General features: G+C 37.3%; 1 protein-coding gene across 2 annotated transcripts in view; it reads left to right on the top strand.

Annotated features, from left to right (window-relative positions):
- The first annotated feature begins 733 nt into the window (after positions 1–733).
- The window catches only part of PRKAA2 (protein kinase AMP-activated catalytic subunit alpha 2), a 45,502-nt gene continuing 22,962 nt past the window's right edge, over positions 734–23,273 (top strand). Inside the window, exons 1-3 of one of the 2 annotated variants that reach the window (XM_040470372.1) lie at positions 734–1,078; positions 15,968–16,061; positions 16,752–16,896. In XM_040470372.1, coding sequence (XP_040326306.1) covers positions 16,002–16,061; positions 16,752–16,896 — 205 coding nt within the window. In that variant the 5' untranslated portion in view covers positions 734–1,078; positions 15,968–16,001. Of the gene's footprint in view, positions 1,079–13,795; positions 14,224–15,967; positions 16,062–16,751; positions 16,897–23,273 lie in introns of those variants that run through there. The other variant, XM_040470373.1, reaches the window with a different exon arrangement.

Genomic DNA, 23,273 nt, shown 5'->3' on the forward strand with positions numbered 1-23,273 from the left:
AGTCAAGGGTTGACTAAGTGTTTGGAGGAGAATGGTCAGTATTTAGAATAGTCATTGAAAGAAAAAGAGGGCAGGCAGATTTGTTCTCCAATGAAGGGATTTTTAATCTGAGCAGTATTTGGGTACTATGAATGTGTTATATGAAAGGGGAAGGATTATTGTTTAATTTAATGGAAGATATATTTATTTAGCATGTATTTTGTACAAAATACTGTTATTTCTTCTGGGAGACTTGGATGAATACTGACTGCCTTACTCAAGATGGGGGTGGATATGAACTATAATAGCTCATGTCATATGATATGTCAGAACCACAAATGTTTATAATAGCCTAAAATGATGATACATGAATTTTATAAACGTACTGTGAGAGTTTGAAAGAAGAAGAGATCCCACTAAATATGGGGAAATAGGAAGGTTTTATGGAAAAGACAAAAAAATATATAAAATAAGGGCTACATGTGTATTTTCTGATGAAATAGTAATGAAATCAGTTGTAAGTTTTTCATCTATTACAGCAATTATTTATTCTTCTATAATACAATGACTGGCACTAACCAGAAATGAAGAAATAAAGAGATTAACAAAACATAATTCTGCTTTATCCAAAAGATGTTCCAAATTTGGCTTTTTTTTTTTTTTTTTTTTTTTTTTTTTGGTAGGAATGTAGAATTCAGTAATCCATTCCACAAATATTTAAAGGACATCTCCATGTTAGGTACTGAGGATACAAAGAAGACTAAGATACAGTTTCTTTCTTCAAGGAGTGCATACTCTAGTAGAAGAAATAGAAGTAAAGGAAACTGAAGATCTATGCAATAAAAGATGTAAAAGTGGTATATATGAGTAAAGAAATTTGGGGTTACAGTGGAAGGAAACATGAATAAATGATTATGTTGCTATGACAGCAAGTTTTTCCCTTTTTCTTTTCTTTAGTTGGAGAACATCAATTGACAGGCCATAAAGTGGCAGTTAAAATCTTAAATAGACAGAAGATTCGCAGTTTAGATGTTGTTGGAAAAATAAAACGAGAAATTCAAAATCTAAAACTCTTTCGCCATCCTCATATTATCAAACTGTAAGTATTTTTGTACCTGATAATGCAAAAGAAACTGTCCTGAAATAATTCCTATGAATTTATAAATAATTGTTTATCTTTAGTTAACTTTTTATAAAAATATAATTCTTTTTTTTATTTGTATTCAGCAAATATTAATCCATTTAACCTCTATTAATCTTTTTTTGTATACTTTTAGTTTATAATTAAGAGTCACTTTTCAAAATTGCTACTGTTTTCGGGTGGTGAATGCAGCCTTAGAAGTTGACTCTTCCCTAGTATTCACTTTAAAGGGCATTTAGGACTTTGGTATTCCTAGAGTCATTTCATAATTTTTTTTCTAGTCTATTTTCGTTAACATAACAGTATTTTCTTTTTGGAAAAGGTAGAAAGTAACTGGTAGAGATTTTCCACCCTAGTATATTATTTGCAAAACTGCAGTTATTACTGTGATTACTGATACCAAAACTCTTAGGGAGGCAAATGGATTTTTTTTGATAGGATAAGTTACAAATTTAAAAGATAAGTAAATATGAAGGGATTGATAAACCTGATTAATTATATTAAAAGATAAATAATTTAAAATTGATTATACTCGTAGTAAATGTAGATACTGAGTATGGAACAGTATTCTTTTAAATCATTTAAAGTTGCAGTTTTATATTAACTGAGAAAATGTAATATAAACACTGATAATTGTCTCTATTTTTTATCTTAAAAAATTGTTTTAAAGTTTATTTTGAGAGAGAGAGGCACAGAGTGAGTGGGGGAGGGGCAGAGAGAGAGGGAGACAGAATCTCAAGCAGACTAAGTAAGCACTGCCAGTGCAGAGCCTGACATGGGGCTTGATCCCATGAACTGTGAAATCATGCCCTGAGCTGAATCCAAGAGTCAGGTGCTTAACTGACCACCTAGGCACCCCTCTTTATTTTTTATCTTAAAGTTTGGATAGAGTTTTATAAAATAAATATTAATCTTGTTGAGTACCTGATAATGGCTAGGAACTATATTGAGAATTTTACATATATAATTTCACTGTATCCTCTTGATGAGCCTATAGGATAGGTATTCTTGTCTTCAGTTTATAAATAGGAAAATTACATATCTAAAGAGTATCATCAGTGTGTCCAAGGTCAAATAGCCAGTAAATTGCAGAGCTGGTAGTTGATGCCATGCTGTTAATACTTTACTCCAGTTTTTCTCAAAACAAAATGATATAAATCCCTTTTAAGGGAAAAATAAATTTGTGGATCCCTGGTCCTGACTTAATTATTTTTAGTGTATTGTTTTTTAAGTATATAGAAACAAAGAATTAGGTATAATAAACTCCATATGCTTATAGCTTCAACACAACTATGAAACTAAAATAAATTCACAATTTAAATATAAGACCATGAATGAAGTCATTGAAATTCATAGTATCTATAGTATAACGTGACAAATAATGGTGGTTTTCAAAAAACAAATCATTGTTAGTTTAATTGTAGAATTAATAGAATGAGGTCCAAGGCCATATATATTTTTTCCTTCAAATAATATTGCAGAGAATGCCTGTTGATATGACTATACCGTAAAAAATCATTTTTAATATCTTTGAGATTTTATTTGCTAGTTCATTATAATCAGGCATTATATTTAGCCTAAACTTTGTTAGTGAGTCATCTTTGGGTGTCAGTGTTAATGAGAAACATCTCAATAACCTATAGAGATATATTATTTGCCTGTGACAAAGCTAGCATAGTAGCTGTGGTAGGCTGAATAATCCCCCTGCCCCAGATATCCTATTTCCTAGATTCTTTGACTATGTTACATTACATGGCAAACAGGAATTAAAGTTAGAGATAGATTTAAGGTTGCTGATCAGCTGACTATAGGGAGGTTTTCCTTTATTTTCTGGGTGTGCCCATAGTAATCACAATGGCCTTTAAAAGTGAAAGAGGGGGGCGCCTGGGTGGCTCAGTCAGTTAAGCGGCCGACTTCGGCTCAGGTCATGATCTCGTGGTCCGTGAGTTTGAGCCCGCGTTGGGCTCAGTGCTGACAGCTCAGAGCCTGGAGCCTGTTTCAGATTCTGTTTCTCCCTCTCTCTGCCCCTCCCCCGTTCATGCTCTGTCTCTCTCTGTCTCAAAAATAAATAAACGTTAAAAAAAATTAAAAGTGAAAGAGGGAATCAGAAGACTAAGAGAAAGAGGTTTGAGGATGAAGCAAGGTCAGAGTGTTAAATGTGAGAAGGACTTAATTGGCTGTTGCTGACTTTGAAGATGGAGGAAGAGGGCCATGAACCAAGGAATGTAGGCAGGCTCTGAAAGTTAGAAAATAGAAAAGTTTCCCCCTAGAGCCTTCAGAAGGCAATACAGCCTTGCTGACAACCTTGATTTTAGCCCAGTGAGGTGTATTAGACTTATATAAAACTACAAGATAATACATTTTTGTTGTTGTAAGCCACCAAATTTGAAGTATGGCAGCAATAGGAAACTAATACAGTAGCATTCTTGAAATCCTTAAATGAGTGGCTAATCCACTTATTGCTAGGATTTGGAACATGCGTACATTGATTGTTGGTGAACTGTTGCAAATTGGTATGTTCCGTTCATCTTACTAACAACATGAATATGCAACTGTTTAGAGAAGGCTTTTTTTGGAGGGGCTTGGTGTGCTATTTGGTGACTGTGATGACTCAGTTCTCTCTCAAACCACTACCATGAAAACTTCCTTCATAACAGTAAGCTTCAGTGTCATTTGATCTTGACTTGAAGTTCAGTTGATCATACACATAAACAACAAATAAGGTCACTGAATTTGCACAGCAGTACATGATTGATTATAAGGTTATCATCTAAGACCTATATTCTAGAAGATCCAGAGTACATTTATACTGATTTTTTAAGATTATCTTAAGAATTAAAATACTACCTACTAGCTTGGTGACTCACCTCTCCTATTCTTTGTTTCCTTAACTTTAAAATGAGGATGTGTTTGCACTGGTATAATGCCTAGTATTTGATAAACATTGGTCTAAAGTAGGAATTGGCAACCCACATGCTGATTCCAGTCCACTTTCATGATTAACTGTTTTTGAAACAGTTCATAGCTGACTTCAACTCCATGTTAATAATGACTTTATTCTAGTTACTGAGTGACTTCTAAGCTAAATCTCTTTGTTCTTCCTTACTGAGTGGCCACCTTCTGTGAGAGGAGAAAGCTGAGAAGTCAGACTAAAAGTATCACATGCCAGAATGAGAGTGAAGGGAGATACCTCTGTATTTGCCTTGTTCCTTAACCTCATCCCTTTTAGAATGCCAACCCTGAAAGACCCCAAGGAAACTTTGCCCATTTAAAGTATGAGTCCTAGTTCCTGTTCTATTCCTACAAACACAGATCGGATTTTGTCAGTAAGCAGTTGCAACTGTCATGAGGATTTAAAAGCTTATTATTGTTATTTTTTTACTGTTTATTTATTTTTGAGAGAGACAGTGTGAGCAAGGGAGGGGCAGAGAAAGACAGGGACAGAGGATCTGAAGTGGGCCCTACGCTGATAGCAGCGAGCTTGATGTGGGACTCGAATTCAGGAACCGTGAAATCATGACCTGAGCCGAGGACGGATGCTCAGTTGACTGAGCCACCCAGCCTCCCTTAAATGTTTATTTTTGTTGTCCTATGTACCAGTGTTTCTTGCCTTCATTTCTATAATTATTTGTAATTTTAAATTTACTTTGGCTAATTATCTCATTCTGGTTTAGGATTATTTAATTATTTGCTTATAATTATAATTATTTAATTATTTGTTTTGTGTAGGAGATATAGAATGTTCTTAGGGTTGATCAGAAAGTAATTAGTGGAGGTAAATTTAATGTTTAAAGCTCTGCTTTCTAGCCTTGGGCTTAATCCATTCAGCTTGATTGCCTCTTTAATTGTGGACTGAAATAAAAAAAGAAAAAGCACTCATGTATCCTTGGTTTAGAACAAGCTTATTGACATAGCCTCTAACAGTGTTAGTGATTTATTTATTTATTTATTTATTTATTTTTAATTTTTTTTTCAACGTTTATTTATTTTTTGGGACAGAGAGAGACAGAGCATGAATGGGGGAGGGGCAGAGAGAGAGGGAGACACAGAATCAGAAACAGGCTCCAGGCTCTGAGCCATCAGCCCAGAGCCTGATGCGGGGCTCGAACTCCCGGACCGCGAGATCATGACCTGGCTGAAGTCGGACGCTTAACCGACTGTGCCACCCAGGCGCCCCGTGTTAGTGATTTAAATAGAGAGAGAGACCTGATCCTTTCAGTGGTTTTGTTTGTTTTGTGTAGTCTTGGACTAGCTGCCAAGAATAGTTCCCTTGTTACAGAATGGGCCTCTAGTTTCTCTAGCAAGAAAGCTTGAAAACCAAAAACCAAGAATGGAGGGTATTTATTGGATGATACCTCTATTAACTCAAATTGAAAAAATATCACTGGGAGAAAACTGAAAGGAGTAAACAGGATTCAAAGGAAACTCCAGACTTACCCATGAACTAGAATTTGTTGATTTGATTTTTGTCTCCCCCTGCCCCCACCATAGTTCTTGGGGAACTTCATTTTACTAATCAAAAGATGAATACTTCCTAATTTGGTAGAGCTGGTTTCGCCTATTTTTTAATTTTTTAAATCTTATTCAGCCTGTAGACAGCTCTTTAACATTGTTCATCACCTTGAAATGTTGCAGTCCCTAGGTTTCTGTGACATCATAGTCTTCTGATTTTCTTTCTTTTTTGCCACTTCTTAAGACTTTTCTTTATGGGCCTCTTTCTCTGCATGGCCATTAAATAATGATGCATTTCAGCAGTGTGAGCTACTGTAATCTTAGTGAACCGCCTTTGGGTGCCCCCATCTATTATGTTGGTTGTCATTTGTCATCTTTGTGCTCAAGACTTCTAGACCTGTATTTCTGGGCAGGTATTTCTCCTGAATTCTGAACACATGTACTCTTTATTGGATGATTCCATTCTGAAGTCCTAGAATCATCTGAAACTAAGTTGAACTTTTCTTTCTTTTCCACACTTCTCTGTTTTTTGTTTAGTAAAAGTACCATTCATGCAATTTTCTGAGCCTAAAACTTGGACATAATCTTTAATTCCTTTCCATCACATGTAATTAATTGTTGAGTTCTGAAGCTACTTTTTCCTAAGTATCTCCTGAGTCTGTCCATTTTTTTGTTTGTTTGTTTTTATTGTCACTAGGTCTTTTACTTGTCTTTTGGCTGTTGCTTCTGCTTAGAAAAGTTTTCCCACACCTCCCTTCCCCTAGGCTTCCAATTCCAACTTGCCATTTAGATCTGAGGCTTTACATGTGATTACCTCTAGAAAGCCTGCTTTACTCCCTAAGACTGAGTTAGGTATCATCCTCTCTGTACCATAGCAGTCAGCTTTTCTAAAGTCCTGGGCATTGCATTGTACTCACTCTTTTTTTTTTTTTTTTTTTAGTTTCCCCCCACAAGACTGAGTTCTTTAGAAGCAGAAATTATGTTTTTTTCTTTAATTTAACAAATTTTTATTGAGCACCTGCTATATAATAGGAACTTTTCTATCATTGGGGATACAGTGGTGAAAGACATGGTTTCTGCCCTTGTGGAGTTTATGTTCTAGAGGTATCTAGCAGTTCTAGATAGGGAGTAATCAAATTAACAAGATTACTTTAGGCAGTGCTACGTGCTTTGAGGAGAATGAAACCATATGGTTCTGTTCCAGGGTGTGATTAGTGAGGCAGAAGCGTTAATTCAGATTAGGTTGTGGGGAAGACCTCCCTGAAGAGGTAAAGTTTGAACTAAGACCTGAAAGATTATTGGGGCACCTGGGTGGCTCAGTTGTTTGAGCCTCTGACTTTGGCTCAGGTCATGATCTCACGGTTCGTGAGTTCGAGCCCTGTATTGGGCTCTCTGCTGTCGTCACAGAGCCTGCTTCGGATCCTCTGTCATCCTCTCTCTCTGCCTCTCCCCTGTTTGCTCTCTCTCTCAAAAATAAGGAAACATTAAAAAAATAAATAAAAGATTAAGATCTAGCCATCTAGTGACATGATATGACTATAGTGTAGAATGGGTGTGGGGACAGAAGTGGAAGCAGACCAGGTAGGAAGCTGTTGCTATAGTCCAGCTGAGACATTGTGATTATGGTGACTTTACCCAAAGTGATAGTCTAGATTTGTGCTGTCTGGTATAGTAGCCACTAGCCACATGTAGCATAAATTTAAATTAATTAAAATATTTAGTTCTCTGGTCACAGAAGCTGTTTTTCAGGTGTTTAATAGCAACATGTGGTTAGTGGCTATTGTATTGGACAGAGACTGCATAAAACATTTCTGTCAATGCAGAAAGTTCTATTTGACAATACTGGTCTAGGTAGGGAGAATTGATGGATTCAGTATGTAGTTTGGAGATAAAACGAATGAATTACTGAGGACAAGAGAGTGAATAAGAAATACTGTGTGTGTGTGTGTGTGTGTGTGTGTGTGTGCGCACGCGCGTGTGTGCCTGAGCAACTGAGATTTTGGATTTCGGTTTGAGCAGCTAAGTGGTGGTAATGATGCTGTTTTTCAAGATAGGAAGAATGGAGGAGAATCATGTTGGGGTACAGGTAGGCATTAAGGATAGTTGTTTTGGCCATGTTAAGTTGAGAATCCCATTGGACATCTAAATGGAGATGTTAGATACCATGTTTATCTCCCTAGCACCTCGCACAGTAGCAGGTGACATTTTGAATAAGGTCCTGATGGTTCTGGGAGGACAACAAGAGTCAAAGAATGAAAGTGTAAAGAACATGGTATACTGGGAACAACAGTCTTGCTCGTCTGGTGCACAGAGTATGTGTAGGGAAATGGAGGAAAACAGGGCCAGAAAGTTAGTTTGTTCATCCATTCATTCAGCAAATGGCACCATTTAGGCCACTTGGAATGCGTCAGCAAACAAAAAGTTGTTAATAGCATCTCTGCTCATATGGGGCTTCTATTTGTGTGTGTACTTGTGTAGTGGGGGTTGGTGGGAAGATAGTAAACTTTATATTAGTAAACTATATTGTAAGATAGTGGAGAGGTGAGGGAATATACCATGCAGATTATCTGGGGAGGAAGATAACTGATGAAGGGAACAGTAAATACAAAGGCTCTGAGGTGGAAATACAGTCCAGAGATCAAGGGAGCAGAGTCATTCAGTCCTCTACGCAGAGTGTGATTCAGGGGGAATTGGAGTAAGAGGTGAGGACAGAGACCTAAAGGGGAGCCAAACTGTGTAGGCCATTGTAAGTACTTTGGCTTTTACTCTGAGTGGGATGGGAAGCCATTAGAAAGTTTTCATCAGAGGTATGGTATGACCTGACTTACGTTGAAGCAGGGAAGCTAGTTAGGAGTCCATTGCGGTATTCTTGGTGGCTTGGAATAGAGCATAGTTGGGGGGTGTTGAAAAGTAAGCATCTTCTGTATATGCTTTCAAGGTAGGGTAAAGAGCATCTGCTGAGAGAGATTAGATGTGGATTGTGAGAGGAGAGAAGTCAGTGATTGACTCCAAGGTTATTTGGCTTTGGCAAATAAAAGAGTGAAATAGTTGCCATTAAGTGAAATGGAGAAGATTGTAGGAGGAACAAGTTAGAGGTGGAGGGTGGAATCAAGAATTTGATTTTGGTTTTACGTTTGTTTGTTTTTTTTTTAAGTTTTTTATTTTGAGAGTGCGAGTGAGCACGAGTGGGGAAGGGTCCGAGAGAGGAGGAGAGAGAATCTCCGCACACTCAGTGCTGAGCCTGATGCAGGGCTCAAACCCACAAACCATGAGCTCATGACCTGAGTCTAAACCAAGAGTTGGACCCTTAATTGACTGAGCCACCCAGCCACCCCTCGTTTTATGATATTGAGATGCTTATTAAGCATGTAAGTAGAGATAAAAGTAGGCTACTGAATATGTGATTCTGTAGTTAAGGAACCATGTAAGATAGAAACTTGGAAGTCCTCACCATATAACTAGTAGTTAAGATATTTAAAGCCCTAAGACTTGATGAGATCACCAAGGATGTGAGTACAGATAAACGAGAAGTTCATGAATTCATCTCTAGGGCACTATGATGTTAAGATGTCCAAGATGAGGAGGAACCAGCAGAAGAGAATGAAAATGAACAGTTACGAGGTTGGAGGAAAACCAGGAGAATCTGGTATCTTGAAGCCTAGTGAAGAACGTATTTGTGAGAGAGATTATTAACTATTCCTTTCACTGCTAAATATTGAGTAAGATGGTGCTGAGAATTGATCATTAGATTTGGCAAGGTGGAGATTGCTGGTGTTTTCAAAAAGGACCTATTAATTGTAATGAGGGCATAACATAAATCCTGTTAGGAGGGGCTTAGGAGAGCATTTGAGATGAAGGAGGAGTTATTAACAATATACAATTCAGGAATTTTATTGAAAGGTAAGGAGATAAATAGGAGTGGTAACTAGAGGGGAATGTGGGGTCTACTTTTAAGATGGAAGATACTAATGCTTGTATACCAAAGGGGATGGTTCAGTTCAGGTGGAGAGAGTGATACAGGAGAAAGAAGAGCTAGTTGCAGAAAGCAAGCCCTTTAGTAGGTGGGAGGAAGGAATCCAGTGAGTAATTGGAAGAGTTAGTCTTTGATAGTAAATGACCATGGAGAGCATGGCCGTGTGTGGTAGAGGATGAGGGGGTCCAGGAAATTAGAGGCCATGTATTGATTGGACAGATCTTCCATGTACACCCTAAATGATGACAACAGTAGCAGTGGGGAAAAAGACATTAAGACAGAATGAAAGGGAGTGGGCAAGGAGATAGGTTGATGACTATAACAAGAAAAAGTATTGGGTATGTAATCTGATGATGGCCTGTACTTCAGAGACAATGGGATTTTTGAGTAAGAAGGTTTTGAGTGAGGGTTTCCTTAATTTTTTTTATTAAAAAAATTGTTTTTAAGGTTTATTTATTTTTGAGAGAGAGAACATGAGCAGGGAAGGAGAGAGAGAGGGAGACACTGTTATTTGAAGCAGCCAGCACAGAGCCTGATGCGGAGCTTGAACTCACAAACCCCAAGATCATGACCTGAGCCAAAGCTGGACACTTAACCAACTGAGCCACCCAGGTGCCCTGAGTGAGGGTTCCCTTTAGATCATAATATATTATTAGATTATGCAAATTGGCTAGCTTTTAAAATTTCCGTGTGAATTAATCTAGGATCTGATCAGCAATGGCTGCTAATTTCTCAAAAAAGACAGACATACATTGTATGCCTTTGCCTGGAGGTACACAGCACCATCTAGTCCTTCAAAGGAAAATAAAAATCAAAATGAAATCTGATCTAGGGGCGCCTGGGTGGTTCAGTCAAGCGGTTAAGCGTCCGATTTTGGTTCAGGTCATGATCTTACGGTTCATGAGTTTGAGCCCCATGTCTGGCTCTCTGCTGACAGCTCAGAGGCTGGAGCCTTCTTTGGATTCTGTGTCTCCCTGTGTCTCTGCCCCTCCCTGCTCACACTCTGTCTCTGTGTCTCAAAGTTAAACATTAAAAAATTAAAAAAAAATGCAATCTGATGCAATCTCTAGATCTAACAGAGTGCTATAAATTGTTCATTATGTTGCCATAAAGGATGGATCAGCCAAATAAGACCATGGAATCCTCTACAGGACAAGCCACTGGTTTCTTCAACAAAAGAATGCAAAAGAAAACAGAGGTAGAGGAGCATATATAAATTAAAAGAAACATGAGAGGCATTATTAATCATTTGCAATGTATTGATCCTTAGTTAAAATATTAAAACAAAAAGCAAAAAGATATTATAAGCTAATCAGGAAACCTATTTGGATATTTAATGACATTTGTGATTTGTTAAATTATGCATTGGTAACAGTATTGCATGGGTATATATACGTACATTTTTTACGGCTGTTAGTTTTTAGAAATACATATAGGTCTATTTACAGAGAAAAATGAGAGCCAAATCCAGTGGGAATTGATTAAAAATGTATACTTTTATCAAGTTAATAACCAAGACATTAATAATCTTTTAGAATGTTAGAGAAGATACTGATTTTTTTCTGTATATCCATGTATAAATAAAGAAAGTATGATCAACCTAATAAAAATGGGCACAGGACAGGAGTGAGCATTTCATAAGAAATGTGTATGGTGTTTTCCAAGGTTGGAGAATATCTAAATCCACAGATTTTCTAAACATTTTAGTATTGCCAAGATGTTTTTGGAAAACAGTTGGCATTATTTCCTATAATTGGACATTCACATAAACTATGACTCAGCAATTTCATTCATAGGTGTATATGAAAGAGAAAATCTTGCCATGTACAAGAATGTTCACAGCAGCGCAATTGATGGTAGCAAAATTGTGGAAAAAATTTACTCTCCAGTGGTAGATTGGATGAATAAATAGCTTCTCCATTAACAGGAGAGTAGATCAATAAATACAATGAAATATTATATAATGGTCACATCAAATAAGTATAGCAAACACAGCATTGTGGATGGATCAATAAAACAGGTCCCAAAATACTACATATAGCCTGATACCCTTTTTTTTAAAGCTGAGAGCAATTAAAATAAAAATATACATAACAGTATGAATTTTACATATATATGAAGATAAAGGGACACACACACACACACACACACACAAATGCATAAAAGAGAAAGCAAGGGAAGCAGGAATGGGATTCAGGATGATGGCTAACTTGTTTGGGGAGAAGCAGTAGGAGGGGGAAGAGAGAGGACTGCATTGTATAGTTAGCTGGAAGGTATTGTCCAGGTCCTAGGTTTTTGTTTGGGTGATGGGTTTGTAGGTGCTTATATTAAAAATAGTAATTAGGGGCGCCTGGGTGGCGCAGTCGGTTGAGCGTCCGACTTCAGCCAGGTCACGATCTCGCGGTCCGTGAGTTCGAGCCCCGCGTCAGGCTCTGGGCTGATGGCTCAGAGCCTGGAGCCTATTTCCGATTCTGTGTCTCCCTCTCTCTCTGCCACTCCCCCATTCATGCTCTGTCTCTCTCTGTCCCAAAAATAAATAAACGTTGAAAAAAAAAATTAAAAAAAAAATAGTAATTAAAAGTAGGCCATTCATGGACCAATAAATGAACTAAGAATAATGATTACTAATTTCTTTAATAACTCACTTCTAAATAAAGAAAAATATGCTATATATGCAGCTATATAAATAATTTTAAATCTCTATGGATGTAACCATCAAGGAGGTTTACTCATGAATATTGATTTTTGTCTAACTTTAGACAGATTTTTCCTGAGTTCTGTATGCTATTTAAATGGATAGTGGTTAAAAATGCATATAACTTGGTCAGCTGGAGAATGCTTGAGGTTTTGGGGGATACTGGAATTTTTTTGCCTAATTATACTTTTTCTGAAAAATGTTTCTAAAGCATGTTAGTTTACTTTTCTGTTGTATTAAGAAAATGATATGAGGGGCGCCTGGGTGGCGCAGTCGGTTAAGCGTCCGACTTCAGCCAGGTCACCATCTCGCGGTCCGTGAGTTCGAGCCCCGCGTCGGGCTCTGGGCTGATGGCTCAGAGCCTGGAGCCTGTTTCCGATTCTGTGTGTCCCTCTCTCTCTGCCCCTCCCCCGTTCATGCTCTGTCTCTCTCTGTCCCAAAAATAAAAAAAAAATAAAAAAAAAAAACGTGGAAAAAAAAAAGAAAATGATATGAATGAGTTTCATGATTGAAATTCTTATAATGCTTCAATGTGGTATTATTTTGGAAGGCACAAAAATTTAGCTTACTCTGGCTAGGTTTACGAACATAATCCTGGAATTTGCCTTTTTCCCTAAGTCCCACTATGAAACTGTTTTCTTAGGGGCGCCTGGGTGGCTCAGTCAAGCGTCCGACTTCGGCTCAGGTCATGATCTCATGGTCCGTGAGTTCAAGCCCCGCGTCAGGCTCTGTGCTGACAGCTCAGAGCCTGGAGCCCCTTTCAGATTCTGTGTCTCCCTCTCTCTCTACCCCTCCCCTGTTCATGCTCTGTCTCTGTCTCAAAAATAACTAAACGTTAAAAAAAATTAAGGAAAAAAAAGAAACTGTTTTCTTAGGATTTCTCTTTTAAAAATCATGTTTCTTCTTGTCTTGACTTCATTCTAGTTAACTGAAATTTTATTCATTGAATTTTTGTTGTAATGTTGCCCTAATTATTCTGGTTTTGGCTCCAAGCTGGTCACAATTATTATTATAAAAGTGCTAATTTATTTATTTACTTATTTAAATGACTGCTTTGTTACAGATACTTCACTAGGTGCACACTCAATCACTGTATAGATCACCAGCTGAGGTACAAGCCCTGAAGGGAAGGGAGTGCTCTGTGAGAGCAGAAAGGGTGACCTGGGCTTACGGAGTGACCTTCTCTGCTTAAGCGGAGATATAAAGGCTGACTGGTGGCCAGTTACAGGTCCGGGTACAGGTCATGGTACAGGACTCACGTTAGTAGGCACTGCTTAGACAGATGCTGAGGCAGGAGCAAGTGCAGCACGAATGAACGAATGGAAGAAATAGTGCCCTCTAGTGGTAGGAATCAAAGATGAGACAGTGTAGACACAGGCGGGGGCCTGATTCACTCAGCACCTAAGAGCACTGGGAACTCCCTGAGGATTTTAATTAGGAGGCTACTGAAGAACAGATTCATGTTTTGAAAAGAGTACTTGTCTGATGTCTGTCTTCCTCAGTGAGTGTAGGCTCCACAACTAGAGACAGGAGCCGTTGATCTCACCGAGTGCAATACATGTAGATTTGCAGCAAATAGTAAATGTCACAATTGAATAGCTCAGTGTCTGGCACACGGTATAAGTGCTTATTAGTAATGTTGGCTGTGGTTTTCGTCGCTCTAGATTGGCCTTTAATGTGCACCGTGGCTACTTTGGAGTTAGAGGTTTCATGAAATAGTTCAATCCAACAGTATCCACTGAAGACCTGTGATATACGTGGAAGAATCAGCAGCTAAGTTTATTAGAATTTCATCACTTTTTTTTCTGTTATGCCCCAAGGATGTAACAGAGCAGAAAAGTGATAGAGAATTCTGTTAATAAACCAGATTAGCCGGCAGTGAGTTGACTAGGTGCTCCTGCTTCACACTATTCATTTTATTCAATTAGAGTTTGGTGCCTGGTAAGATTGCTCTTACAGAACCATTTCTTCTGGAGTTCTCAGGTAAAATTCTCTTTTCATAGTTCTTTGGAAGTAATCTTAACTTTATTCTTCAGTGGTGTTAGTTTATTTTATATAAAGTGGTTACTGTGTCATTTTTCATCCAAAAGACTAAAGATTGCTATTAGGAATATTTTTTTGAAGATCTATAATCATTTTTATACTGTAGCTTTAATATTTTACTTTTTTCAAATGTTTAGTTTACACATGATGTATCTTTTCTTAAAATACATAGTATGTGGTTACATGACCAACTACCGGGCCATTTTCCTTTCCTTTTTAATGGGGAATAATAACCAGAGCCACCATGTAGCACATACTTGCTTTCATGCACATTAGTAAAAAGTACTCTATCTGGGTGGACGAATTTACCGAAGGGGTCTCCTGCTTCTGACACATTGAACAGGGTAGTATCTGGGCTACTTTTCAACTCCTACTTGTGTCTTCTTTGGGTGCCTGGAAGCCATGCAAAAACTACACAGCTATACTTAGTGGCCCTAAATAGTAACTCAGTAGAAATTACATATTGCTCACAATCAGATTATAGATAATCCTTTATAAACAAAGTTAAAACTTTAATAATTGTATTTAACTTGTTTTCAAAACTTTGTTAAAATTGTGTATATGGGGAGAAGTCTTTTATGAAATTTTTTTCAAGTAGAGCTAAGATTCTTATTTTTTTAATGTTCCCAGCTTTGCCGAGAAGTCAATTTAAGAAATATATATATAAACACGCATTCATATATATGTCTGTTTAATTTTTTACTATGGAACGTTTTTGATGTATACAAAAGTAAAGTGATAAAGCCTCATGTATCCATCATTTGGCTTCAATGATTGCCAGTGTACTGTTTTATCTGCTTCTTTCCACTTCTCCCACCCCAAATTATTTTGAAGTAAATCCCAAAATATTATGTTTTTAATCTCTAAACTTTTCACTATCTGCTCTGGAATATAGACTCTTTAAAAAACACAAGCATAAATCATTATAACACCTAAAAAATTAAAGTGATTAACAATATTATCAACTACCCAGTCAGTATTCAGACTTTGTTTCATAAATTTTTTTTTTTAAAGTTTATTTTATTTTGAGAGAGAGAGAGAGACGGAGGGAGAGAGATCAGGGCAGGGTGGGCAGAAAGAGAGAAAGAGAATTCCAAACAGCCTCCGCTCTCTAAGTGTGGAGCCCAGTGTGGGGCTCAATCTCATGAACCATGATAGATCATGACCTGAGCCGAAATCAGGAGTCAGATGCTTAACTGACTGAGCCGCTCAGGCGCCCCTTGATTTACTTTTAACCTATAGCTCCCCCCTCCCTTTTTCTTTTCTCACATTTTATTTGTTGAAGAAATGGTTATTTGTCCACTTTCTGCATTTTGCTGATTAAATCTCTTGTATCATTTAACCTTAACAAGAGTATTTTTAATTTATGTTTCAATATGATACTTGATCTCTAGACTATAAAAAAATTTGTTTAAATGGAGAAATTAATGCTTACTTTTTCAAGAATGACGGATTTCAAAGAATTTGTAAACACGAAAGGGAGGATCTGAAGAAAAGTCCTTAAGCCTCAGAAAGGAGAGACTTTTGTAAAGCTATGTTTATAGCTCTGTGATTGTTTTGATAATTTGTTGCCATCTTAAAATATTGTAAAGCACTGGAATATAAAATTGTAGCAATAATATACTAGCTTGATTTTTTAAATTAAACTAACATTTTTTTATGATTCTTTTTATTTACAAAAAAGATACCAGGTGATCAGCACTCCAACAGATTTTTTTATGGTAATGGAATATGTGTCTGGCGGTGAATTATTTGACTACATCTGTAAACATGGACGGGTGAGTAACTTATTATCTAGTACGATAAACCCCTAAGCTAAGAAAGAGGATAGTAGGAAATAGTAAACCACAAAGATACCTACAAAGTCAGGGTTGCTTCTGTAATAAAGCCCAGCTAAAGATACAGAATAGTAGACATATTTTCTTTCTTAAAAATATACATTTCAAGGGGCTCCTTCCTGGCTCAGTGAGTGCAGCATGTGACTTTTGATCTTGGGGTTGTACGTTCAAGCTCCACATTGGATGTAGAGATTACTTAAAAATAAAATCTTAAAAAACACCTTTTGAATTACTGATTTTAGGGAACATGTTCCACTTAGTTGCCAACATGATATTTGTGTTTTCAGAATGAAAAATCTGTTGTGTAACATGTTGAAGCTTCAATTATTTTCTTTTCGGAGCACTTTCATAGAAGTTCTGTTTTACATTATGTTTGTTGATTGCCTAAAACATTGTGCACATTTAGTGATATTAATTGAAAATCAAATCTTCCTAGCAGCACAGAAGAACCTTGTTGATTAACGTGTTGACCTTTAATGCAAGTTTTTGGTTTGTTTATCTGATTTGTTGAAAATTCTGACCCGGTTCTAATTAGCTTACACAGTTCCGTTTGGGTTGATTATAAAACTGAAACTCTTGCTGTGAAGATGTCCTAAATATTCTTAGTGCAGCTTCTGTTATACTTGCTAGGTTGCAGAGGTGGAAGCAAGGCGCCTCTTTCAGCAGATTCTGTCAGCTGTGGATTACTGTCATAGGCATATGGTAGTTCATCGAGACCTGAAACCAGAGAATGTGCTGTTGGATGCTGACATGAATGCCAAGATAGCGGATTTTGGTATGTAACTCCAAGGTTGTTCAGAAATGTACTGGTTGCCTTTTAAAAATGTGTCAGTAGCAAGTGTTAAAGGTACGAATTTGCAGGTTCAACTTTGCAAATCCTATACCATGAAAAGGGATTAGTTGCGCAGTCTCCAGGCTACCTTATTGTATTCATCTAAACAGTTTTTTAAAATGCAAATACTTCCAGAGAAGTTAGGGCTAGCTTCAAGGTAAATCCATTTAATCTGCATTTCCTTCTAAAGGAATTCTTAACTGTTATTTTTGTGGGGGTCACAAACTCCTTTGAAAATCTAATGAAAATGTGGAAACTTCCTTTGATGAATGTACTTCAAGAGGGGTAGTGAAAATTTACATGCAGCTTTGGAGACTTAAAGTCTTTCTGAATTGATCAAGGGTAAAATCTAACAACTTGCTAAAAGAATAGGAGTTTTGGTCAAGAGTAAACAAAAAGGTGAAATGTAAATTTAAGGCACCGAACACTTTCTGGGGTAAACAAACCTGGAAAGAGTACCATAGTAGAGAGTTTGGCAAAAATATTAGGAGGTGAGAGATTACAGAAAGATAGAAAGGTACCAGAGTTCAGCAGTGCTTATTTATAATTTTTGTAATAATTTTGTATATATTTAATAGTGATAATTGTTATATAATAATATATAATATAATAATTATAATATTATTATAATTATATATTAACATATAATTATGTATTAATATATAATAATAACAATATTGTATAATCTTGTATAATCTTTAAAAACTAGGAAACTTGGGCAGGCCCCTTTTGGGGCACCCGAGTGGCTCAATTGGTTAAGTGTCCTACTTCAGTTCAGGTCATGATCTCACAGTTCATGAGTTCGAACCCCACATCAGGCTCTGTGCTGTTGGCATAGAACTCATTTCAGATCCTCTGTCCCCCGCCCTTCTCTCTGCCCCTCCCCCCCAGAAATAAATAAACATTAAAAAAATTTTTTAAACAAGGAAACTAGTTTCCCTGTTTCACTTTCTTTTCTTTTTAAAATCAAAAAAATTTATTTCTTCACAATTTATTGTCAAGTTAGCTAACATACGGTGTATACAGTATACTCTTGGCTTCAGGAGTAGATTCCCATGATTCATTTCTTACATACAACACCCGGTGCTCATCCCAACAAGTGCCCTCCTCAGTTTTCTTCACTCATTTTTCCCTCTCCCCCCGCCCCAGCAACCCCCAGTTTGTTCTCTGTATTTAAGGGTCTCTTATAGTTTGCTTTCCTCTCTGTTTGAAACTTATTTTTTCCCCTTCCCCACGGTCCTCCGTTAAGTTTCTCAAATTCTACATAAGAGTGAAAATATATGATACCTGTCTTTCTTTGACTGACTTATTTCACTTAGCATAATACCCTCTAGTTCCATTCATGTTGTTGCAAATGGAAAGATTTAATTCTTTCTCATTGCCAAGTAGTAGTCCATCTTCTTTATCCATTCATCAGTTAATGGACATGTGGGTTCTTTCTGTAATTTGGCTATTGTTCAAAACGCTGCTATAAACATTTGGGTATATGTGCCCCTATGAATCAGCACTCCTGTATCCCTTGGCTAAATTCCTAGCAGTGGTATTGCTGGGTCATAGGGTAGATCTATTTTTAATTTTTTGAGGAACCTCCACCCTGTTTTCCAGAGTGGCTGCACCACTTTGCATTCCCACCAACAGTGCAAGAAGGTTCCCATTTCTCCACATCCTTGCCAACATCTGTTGTTGATGGAGTTGTTAATTTTAGTCACTCTGACCAATGTGAGGTGGTATCTCAGTGTGGTTTTGATATGTATTGCCCTGATGATGAGTGACATTGAGCATCTTTTCATGTGTCTGTTGTCCATCTGAGTGTCTTCTTTGGAAAATACCCATTCATGACTTCTGCCTGTTTCTTCACTGGATTATTTGTTTTTTGGGTGTTAAGTTTTGTAAGTTCTTTATAGGTTTTGGATACTAACCCTTTATCTGATATCTGATAAGTCATTTGCAAATAACTTTTCCCATTCCGTCAGTTGCCTTTTAGTTTTGTTGATTATTTCCTTTGCAGTGCAGAAGATTTTTATCTTGATGAGGTCCCAGTAGTTCATTTTTGCTTTTATTTCCCTTGCCTTCAGAGACATGTCGAGTAAGAATTTGCTGCGGCTGAGGTCAGAGGTTGTTGCCTGTTTTCTCCTGTAGGGTTTGATGGTTTCCTGTCTCACATTTAGGTCTTTCATTCATTTTGAGTTTATTTTTGTGCATAGTGTAAGAACATGGTGCAGTTTCATTCTTCTGCATGTTGCTCTCTAGTTCTTCCACCACTGTTTGCTGGAGACGGTCTTTTTTCCATTGGATACTCTTCCCTGCTTTGTCAAAGATTAGTTGGCCATACATTTGTGGGTCCACTTCTGGGTTCTCTATTCCATTGGTCTATGTATCTCTTTTTGTGCCAAACCCATACTGTCTTGATGATTACAGCTTTGTGTGCTAGAGGCTAAAGTCTGGGATTGTGATGCTTCCTGCTTTGGTTTTCTTTTTACACGTTACTTTGGCCATTCAGGGTCTTTTGTGGTTCCATACAAATTTTAGGATTATTTGTTCTAGTTCTGAGAAGAAGTACCAGTGTAATTTTGATTAGGGTTGCATTGAATGTGTAGATTGCTTTGGGTAGTATTGACATTTTAACAGTATTTGTTCTTCTAATTCGTGAGCATGGAATGTTCTTCCATTTCTTTGTGTCTTCTCGAATTTCGTTCGTAAGTTTTATATAGTTTTTAACATACAGATCTTTTACATCTTTGGTTAGATTTATTCCCAAGTGTTTTATGGTTCTTGGTGCAATTGTAAATGGGATCAACTTTTTGATTTCTCTTTCTGTTACTTCATTATTGGTGTATAGAAATGCAACTGATTTCTGTACGTTGATTTTGTATCCTGTGACTTTGCTGAATTCATGTATCAATTCTAGCAGCTTTTTGATGGAGTCTTTTGGATTTTCCATGTAGAGTATCATGTCATCTGTGAAAAGTGAAAGTTTGACTTCTTTGCCAATTCAGATGCCTTTTATTTCATTTTGTTGTCTGATTGCTAAGGCTAGGACTTCCAACACTATGTTAAATAACAGCGGTGAGAGTGGACATCCCTGTCATGTTCCTGATCTCAGGGGGAAAGCTCTCAGTTTTTCCCCCTTGAGGATGATACTAGCTGTGGACTTTTCATATATGGCTTTTATGATGTTAACGTATGTTAATTTTATCCCGACTTTCTTGCGAGTTTTTGTTATGAAAGGATGCTGTATTTTGTCAGATGTTTTTTCTGCATCTATTGAGATCATGTGGTTCTTATCCTTTCTTCTATTAATGTGATGTATCACACTGATTTGCAAATATTGAACTAGCCCTGCAGCCCAGAAATGAATTCCACTTGATCATGGCAAATAATTCTTTTAATAGACTATTGAATTCGATTTGCTAGTGTCTTGTTGAGAATTTTTACATCCATGTTCATCAGGGATATTGGCCTGTAATTCTCCTTTTTCGTGGGGTCTCTCTCTGGTTCGGGAATCAAAGTAATGCTGGCTTCGTAGAATGAGTCCAGAAGTTTTCCTTTCATTTCTATTTTTTGGAACAGCTTGAGAAGGATAGGTATTAACTCTGCTTTAAATGTCTGGTAGCAGGGCGCCTGGGTGGCGCAGTCGGTTGAGCCTCTGACTTCAGCCAGGTCATGATCTTGCGGTCCGTGAGTTCGAGCCCCGCGTCAGGCTCTGGGCTGATGGCTCAGAGCCTGGAGCCTGTTTCCGATTCTGTGTGTCCCTCTCTCTCTGCCCCTCCCCCGTTCATGCTCTGTCTCTCTCTGTCCCAAAATAAATGTTGAAAAAAAAAATTTTTTTTTAAAAAATAAATGTCTGGTAGCATTCCCCAGGAAAGCCATCTGGTCCAGGACTCTTACTTGTTGGGAGATTTTTTTTTTTTTTAAATGCTTTATTTGGTTTTGAGAGAGAGAATCGCGCACAAGTGGGAGAGGGGCAGAAAGAGAGAGACACACACACACACAGAATCTGAAACAGGCTCTAGGCTCTGAGCTGTCAGCACAGAGCCCAACGTGGGGCTCAAACTTGGGAACAACGAGATCATGACCTAGTCTGAAGTCAGATGCTTAACCAACTGAGCCACCCAGGCACCCCTGTTGGGAGATTTTTGATAACTGATTCAATTTCTTTGCTGATTTGGGTCTGTTCAAATTTTCTGTTTCTTCATGTTTGAATTTTGGTAGTGTGGGGGTGTCTAGAAATTTGTCCATTTTTTCCAGGTTGTCCAATTTGTTGGCATATAATTTTTAATAGTATTCTCTAATAGTTGTATGTATTTCTGTGGTGTTGGTTGTGATCTGTCCTTTTTCATTCATGATTTTATCTATTTGGGTCTTCTCTCTTTTTAAGAAGTCTGGCTAGGGGTTTATCAATTTGGTTTATTTTTTCAAAAAACCAACTCTTAGATTCATTTATCTGTTCTCTTTTTTTTTGGATTCTGTATTGTTTATTTCTGCTCTAATCTTTATTATTTCTCTTCTTCTACTGGCTTTGGGGTTTCTTTGCTCTTCTGCTTCTAGTTCCTTTAGGTGAGCAATTAGGTGTTTGTATTTGGAATTTTCTTGTTTCTTGAGATAGGCCAAATTGCAGTGTATTTTCCTCTTAATGACTGCCTTTGCTGCATCTCAGAAGGTTTGGACTGTTGTGTTTTCATTTTCATTTCCTTCCATGTATTTTTAAATTTCTTCTTTAATTGTCTGGTTGACTCATTCTTTTTTTTTCCTATTTATTTACTTAAATTTTATTTTTTTAAATTTACATCCAAATTAGTTAGCATATAGTGCAACAATGATTTCAGGAGTAGATTCCTTAATGCCCCTTACCCATTTAGCTCATCCCCCCTCCTACAACCCCTCCAATAACCCTCTGTTTGTTCTCCATATTTAAGAGTCTCATGTTTTGTCCCCCTCCTTGTTTTTATATTATTTTTCCTTCCCTTCCCTTATGTTCATCTGTGTCTTAAAGTCCTCATATGAGTGAGTCATATTATATTTGTCTTTCTCTGACTAATTTCACTTAGCATAATACCCTCCAGTTCCATCCACGTAGTTGCAAATGGCAAGATTTCATTCTTTTTTATTACCGATCAATACTCCATTACACACACACACACACACACACACACACACACACACACACACAGCATCTTCTTTATCCATTCATCCATCAATGGACATTTGGGCTCTTTCCATACTTTGGCTATTATTGATAGTGTTGCTGTAAACATTGGGGTGCATGTGTCCCTTTGAAACAGCACACCTGTATCCTTTGGATAATTACCTAGTAGTGCAATTGCTAGGTCATAGGGTAGTTCTATTTTTAATTTTTTGAGGGGCCTCCAAACTGTTTTCCAGAGTGGCTGCACCAGCTTGCATTCCCAGACCCATTTATTCTTCAGTAGGATGTTCTTTAACCTCCATGCCTTTGGAGGCTTTCCAAACTTTTTCTTGTTGTTGATTTCAAGTTTCATAGTGTTGTGATCTGAAAATATGCATGGTATGATCTCAGTTCTTTTATGTTTATTGAGGGCTGTTTTGTGACCCGGTAACTGTTCTGTCTTGGAGAATGTTCCATGTGCACTTGAGATGAATGTGTATTCTGCTGCTTTTGGATGAAAAATTCTGAATATATCTGTCAAGTCCATCTGGTCCAATGTATCATTCAAGGCCATTGTTCATTTATTGATTTTCTGCCTAGATGATCTGTCCATTGCTATAAATGAAGTATTAAAGTCTCCTGCAATTACCATATTCTTACCAATAAGGTTGCTTACGTTTGTGATTGATTGCTATATTTGGGAACCTGTGTGTTGGGGACATAAACATTTATAATTGTTAGCTCTTCTTGATGGATAGACCCCATATTTACAATACAGTTTCCTTCTTCATCTTGTTACAGCTTTTAGTTTAAAATCTAGTTTGTTTGATATCAGTATGACTACTGCAGCTTTATTTTGACTTCCAGTAGCATGATAGAGGTTCTCCATTCCCTCACTTTCAATCTGAAGGTGTCCTTAGGTCTAAAATGAGTCTCTTTTAGACAGCGTATAGATAGATCTTGTTTTTAATCCATTCTGATATCCTCTGTCTTTTGACTAGGGCATGTAGTCCATTTACATTCAGAGTTCTTACTGAAAGATATGAATTTAGTGTCATTGTGTTATCTGTAGGTTTTATGCTTGTGGTGATATCTCTCTGCTTTCCACTCACAGGGTCCTCCTTAGGATCTCTTGCAGGGCTGGTTTAGTGGTTATGAACTCCTTCAGCTTTTGTCTGTCTGGGAAAACCTTTAT

This window comes from Herpailurus yagouaroundi, unplaced genomic scaffold (genome assembly GCF_014898765.1).
Source record: "Herpailurus yagouaroundi ecotype Mexico unplaced genomic scaffold, PumYag 77, whole genome shotgun sequence".
Lineage (NCBI taxonomy): Eukaryota > Metazoa > Chordata > Mammalia > Carnivora > Felidae > Herpailurus > Herpailurus yagouaroundi.